At 40.4% G+C, this 5,786-nt stretch overlaps 1 protein-coding gene across 1 annotated transcript in view; it reads right to left on the bottom strand.

Moving 5' to 3' along the window:
- Window positions 1-4,210, bottom strand: part of slc2a15a (solute carrier family 2 member 15a) — a 24,384-nt gene extending 20,174 nt beyond the window's left edge. The window contains exons 1-2 of the mRNA XM_019882253.1: window positions 4,010-4,210; window positions 3,269-3,367 (exon numbers count right to left, since the gene is read on the bottom strand). Of these exons, the coding sequence (XP_019737812.1) occupies window positions 3,269-3,367; window positions 4,010-4,054 (144 nt within the window). The 5' untranslated portion in view covers window positions 4,055-4,210. The remainder of the gene's footprint in view (window positions 1-3,268; window positions 3,368-4,009) is intronic.
- Between the last annotated feature and the right edge of the window lie 1,576 nt (window positions 4,211-5,786).

Genomic DNA, 5,786 nt, shown 5'->3' with positions numbered 1-5,786 from the left:
TCTATATTGTCCCTAGGTGTGAGTGTGAGCGCGGATGGTTGCTCGTCTCTGTGTATCCTGCGATTGGCTGGCAACCGGTTCAGGGTGTACCCTGCCTACTGCCTGAAGGCAGCTGGGATAGGCTCCAGCACCCCCCACGACCCTTGTGAGAATAAAGCGGATCGGAAAATGGATGGATGGGTGGATATATTAGAGGACACACATAAAATTTATTTTAGTTATATTTCACACTTTAGAAACATACAGTACAATTTGTGAATGCCTTTTTTGTTCCAACAAATATATTTACAGAAGAACCTTCAACAAATATATTTACAGAAGAACCTTCCGTCCACCATCCATTTTCTGATCTGCTTATCCTCCCAAGGGTCATGGGGCATGCTGGAGCCGATCCCAGTTGTCTTCGGAGAGTAGGCAGGGGACACCCTGAACTGGTTGCCAGCCAATCACAGGGCACATATAGATGAACAACTATTTACGCTCACACTCACATCCGGGGACAATTTACAGTGTTCCATTAACCTGCCACGCATGTTTTTAGAATGTTTGAGGAAACCGGAGTACCCAGAGAAAACCCAGGCACGGGGAGAAAATGCAAACTCCACACAGGAAGGCCGGAGCTAGAATGGAACCCTGCACCTCTTTACTGTGAGGGCGGGCCACTGACCAGTACAGAGGAACCTTGGTTCACAAATTTAATCTATTACGTGACTTTTGGTAAATTGAACTTATGTTTCCCATTGAAAGAATTCAAGTTGAACAACTTTATGCAATGGGGAGTTTGAAGTAGTCATAAAAACTCACCTTTTTATCATTTGCTTAAACTGTCATTATGATCTGATAATTGTAGATATTGATAAAGACAATTTGTGAAAAAAAATCTGCCATCTCTGGCCCCTCCACATTGCACAGTCGCCTTTGAACAACTGTTGTGGTGGCTGACTTGGCGCTAATGGCTACATGACACGAATGGCAGCTGGCAAGATGGTTATCTCTGTGTTGCTGTGTGGCAACTTCGACAGTCCGTCAAAATATGTCTTAACATGAAAGCAGAGTGAGGTGCAAAAAAAAGAATGGACAGAGAGAACCATGCTAAATTAGCTAGCTGATCACAAAGTCCAATATTGCAAGTCCAGGGTGGACGATAAATTTTTCGAACAGGCCATGCAACTCAATTGTGTTAAATATGAATCTAATGTATTTTATCAAACAGTAAATTGTATTTTTTTGAACTAGCTGCCATTGTATAGCCATGTTATTTTGTTGTAATTAGGAACTAAACAAGAAATAAGTGAGTTCAGTTGTATTAAAATGACATACCTAGACATATTAATGATCGACCTGACCCAAATGTGCCTTAAGTTTCATCCATGAGGTTGGTCGGTTGGGGAAAAAAAAGGAGCACCAAGCAACAACCACTGGCGCTCATTTGAGAACCACGCCAAAACTGTGCACCCCTGATTATGACCCTCCCACATGCACACATACCCAAATACCCAGACTTTTCTCATTTAGGATTGAATTTCTGTGTTCCCTGGCCAGTTTGATGTGTGTCACTTTGAATGTTAACCCGGGGGTCGGCAACCTGCGGCTCAAGAGCCGCATGCGGATCTTTAGCGTCCCCCAGTGGCTCCCTGGAGCTTTTTCAAAAAATTTTAAAATGGAAAAAGATGGGGGAGGGAAATAGAATTTTTTTGTTTTAATGTGGTTTCTGTAAGAGGACAAACATGACACAAACATTAACATTTTCTGATTCTGTCGAATAAATATTAAATGTCATCATTTCGTCAATGAGGATTTGCGTCATAGCCTGCGACACACGTTTCTATTAGCAGGGCGAGATGTCAGTCAGGGGGCTGCTGTAAAAAAAATAAAAATAAAAAAATAAAAACAGCCTTTCATGTACAATTCACCGAGAGTACTTGCAAAGAATGGGAATCTGGGCGGCTGAGAGAAGCATTTTTAAACGGTACATGTGAGCTACAATAGTTAGCACGCTGCGAAAGTGCATCCTGTGCCTCGTTCATCAAAGTGGTCGTTATGGCTGTTGCTCATGACAGCGTGCATGTGTAAGTGTGTGCGAATGCGCGCGTGTGCGGTAAGGGGTCGATCGTAGGCTCATGGTTGATCGAAAAGTAGATCTTCCATCAAAAATTTTCCGTCAAATATATATATATATATGTGTGTGTGTGTGTGTGTGTGTGTGTGCGTGTGTGTGTGTGTGTGCATGCGTGGGGTGGCCCGGTAGTCGAGTGGTTAGCACGTCGACTTCACAGTGCAGAGGTACCGGGTTCAATTCCAGCTCCTGCCTTCCTGTGTGGAGTTTGCACGTTCTCCCCGTGCTTGCGTGGTTTTTCTCCGGGTTCTCCGGTGTCCTCCCACATTCAAAAAACATGCATGGCAGGCTGATTGAACACTCCATATTGTCCCTAGGTGTGTGTTTGAGCGCGAATGGTTGTTTGTTTCTGTGTGCCCTGCGATTGGCTGGCAACCGGTTCAGGGTGTCCCCCCGCCTACTGCCCGAAGACAGCCGGGATAGGCTCCAGCACCCCCTGCGACGCTAGTGAGGATAAAGCCGTTCGGAAAATGAATGAATATATGCGGGGGTTTGACAAAGACATAAAAATCTCTTTTAAGATTTGAAAAATCCTAATGCATATACCTTGCGTCAGAGATTCTCTGGATAAAATGCCATGATTGTGAACCTCAGCTCTTAATTTCTATTGCTAATGGTCATTAGGTTGCATTGGGCTTATTCGTGCGAATGTTCCCAATTTGTGTTTGTGAATAACTGGCTCTACCAATGTTTGTGCTGTGGCTCAGATTGAATTTACCTATTCTCTCAATTTCACAACTGCTTACGCTTCAATCATCCACAGACAACTCTCTGGTCTTCATGATGGTTATAGTTCCAACTAGTATGAATAAGGTCTTCATGAGCAGGAAAAAAAAAATGAAGAAAAAAAAAAGCTCATGAAATCAAGCATAGATAGTTAGCCCTATTCGTTGTTTGACAAATCAATTTACAGTAATGGGAAAAGCCTGCAGAAAAATCATGTTCCAATACTTTTTTCACATGAAAAAAAGGGGGTTTCAAATAAAAGGTGCCATCTTCTGAATTGTGTGTGACGGCCAACTGATTATAAATTTGCAATGTTGGCCTCCTGTTTCTATTCGTCATTTGATTCCAATCCTAAATGTTCTCGTGTCCAGCAAAAATAAAGTTTAGGGACTGAAATACTTTCAGACAGGAGTGTAGCTTGCTTACCACAGCTGGAGAGTTGACCACAGCTAAATTGTATCCATAGAGCATGGAACTCCCAAAGGAAGTAAGAAAAGCCACTGCCAACAGTGAGCCTGTAAGATGCTTTTTAAACAGGAAAGAAAATTGCACAAAACAGTGAGTTTACATTTCGTCATATCACTTATATGCAGCACAGAAATGGATTTCCCATTCATCACTATATTCCTCTCCTATAAGCCCTTGAGCAGGTGCTTCACATATTGGCTGACTTCTGTGAAAACACTGTTGGTATTATTTTGGAGTGAAACGGTATTTTGTTCTGAAAATGTATTGGCATTGTTCACATTCCTGAAGGCTACCGAAGAAGGTCAACCAAAGAAGGTCATAGTTGTCCGCCAGTTAAAACTGGCACTTATCCGCATCGCAGGAACATTACCTATTGTTTAAAACCATGAACTGTGTGTAAAGTGAAATAAGCAATGATGGGGGGGATATCACACACTTCCAATACCCTCTTTAATACACTGTATTAGTATGTATAAAATATTACAGACAAATTTTCAACTGCCACTAAATTGACAAAAATGGCCAATGTACATTGCTAGAAAGTCCTGTTAAGCACATAGAATAACCATTTTGGCCTAATAATAAGTCAAACACGTGCCACATAATACACATGGAATTAAAAGCCACTTGTCAGTTAGCAATTTTGTTATTTAAATCTCTACTTTGGGCTTGATCTGGAACTATTTGAAGTTTACTTACCGGGTTTATTTTGCCAGTTGGTGGGATTAAAACCTCCTCTGCCATTTAAAATACTTGTCATAAGATTCCACAAAGTGAAGAAAGTTTCATTCTACGCTACCAATGACGGCACAGCAGAAGAAGTCATGTTGGACTTAACCGCAAAGCTACTGGGTCCATTCATAAGATGGAAGCTAGGTCTCTCTTCCACTGAGCCAAAGCGCAGGCTCCCAAAAACAAGCCCACATAGTGTCATCACATGATGGACTGCAGCGTGACAGCAAGAGGAAGACCTGTGGGCAGCAATTATGTCTAAGTGAATTTAAACAAGGAGAGAAGAAAAATCCAGAGGAAGGGGTCAAAAAGGGAGAAGAAAGAATGGTACAGTGGATGACAGTATGTTTAAAAAAAAATAAATTTAAGAAGAAAGAAAAGATAAGAAGAGAACGGAAAGAGAAATGGGGCAAATGGGGACGCGCTGGAAACAAATAAAATGGCCAAGGAAAATAGCAGCATTAATGAGGAAGTGTAAGCCTGAAAAGATTAGCTAGGGTATGGCACAATTCTGAACAGCGGGTTAAGCTTTGCGTGACACACAAATACAAGGAAAACAAACAAGAATAAGTTAAGATTTGCACCCAAAACTAGAAAACAAATTGTCCCTAAGAGTGAATCACTCATCAATAAATATTTCTGAAAATTGGGCTGTACAGAGGCTAACCACAGTTTATGTCATTTTATCAATTTGAAGTTTTTAAATCAAGGGTCTGAAAAACATAAACCGCAAGATTTTCTTCTTCATTTAAACACATTAAGATACATATTCTAATGATTTCGCTACAAATGACAGGGTATTATGAATAGTGCCATGTAGCTTTGGACTTAATCCAACAATGTGTGTGCAATCACAGAGTAGTCATGTGTAAATAATTTTTCAATTGGAATTTGGAGGGCAGTGTGTTCTTTTCGGAGTGATTATTGAGTTGTAATCACCTGCTTTGAATTACACAGCTCTTTGACTTTACCTCTACCCCTTCAGAATGAAAGAAGTTTTTGTTAAAAAAAAAATCACATAATCATATGATAGGTGCATTTATTTACAATGAGGATTATTTGGCGGGATTACAATGAGATTAAAAAGAGATGCCACCGGCCTGATTGTTTTATTCGAGCCCTCATATTTTTGCTCTTTTTTTTCTGTTAATGAAGGTCGAATGCAGTGGTTCTTGACCTGGGTTCGATCTCTACCCCTTCAGAATGAAAGAAGTTTTTGTTAAAAAAAAAATCACATAATCATATGATAGGTGCATTTATTTACAATGAGGATTATTTGGCGGGATTACAATGAGATTAAAAAGAGATGCCACCGGCCTGATTGTTTTATTCGAGCCCTCATATTTTTGCTCTTTTTTTTCTGTTAATGAAGGTCGAATGCAGTGGTTCTTGACCTGGGTTCGATCGAACCCGAGGGGTTCCATGAATCGGTCTCAGGGGTTCGACGTAGCCTCTGCCATGGAGGTTAGAACACCCGACTCAACATGTCAATTAGTTATGACACGCCCGCTCGGCCATCACTGGCTGCAGATGATCACATTACATTGCTTGTCCAATCAGTGCTGTGGTAAATTTTGTTTGCTTATTAGTCAACGTGTGACTGTCGTGATAGTATGTCTTACAATTAAAAAAAAAAAAAAAAATAGTGTACTTATCTCTTGACATTTTATTTCATTTTTTTCTGTTTTTAATAAATGCATTTATTTTATACGTTGAATTTGTAATGTGTATATATATATATATA

Source organism: Hippocampus comes, unplaced genomic scaffold (assembly GCF_001891065.2).
Source record: "Hippocampus comes isolate QL1 unplaced genomic scaffold, H_comes_QL1_v1.1 scaffold36, whole genome shotgun sequence".
In the NCBI taxonomy this organism is placed as follows: Eukaryota; Metazoa; Chordata; class Actinopteri; order Syngnathiformes; family Syngnathidae; genus Hippocampus; species Hippocampus comes.
Note: the sequence above shows the minus strand (reverse complement) of the source record. Positions and strands in the feature narration are given on the sequence as shown.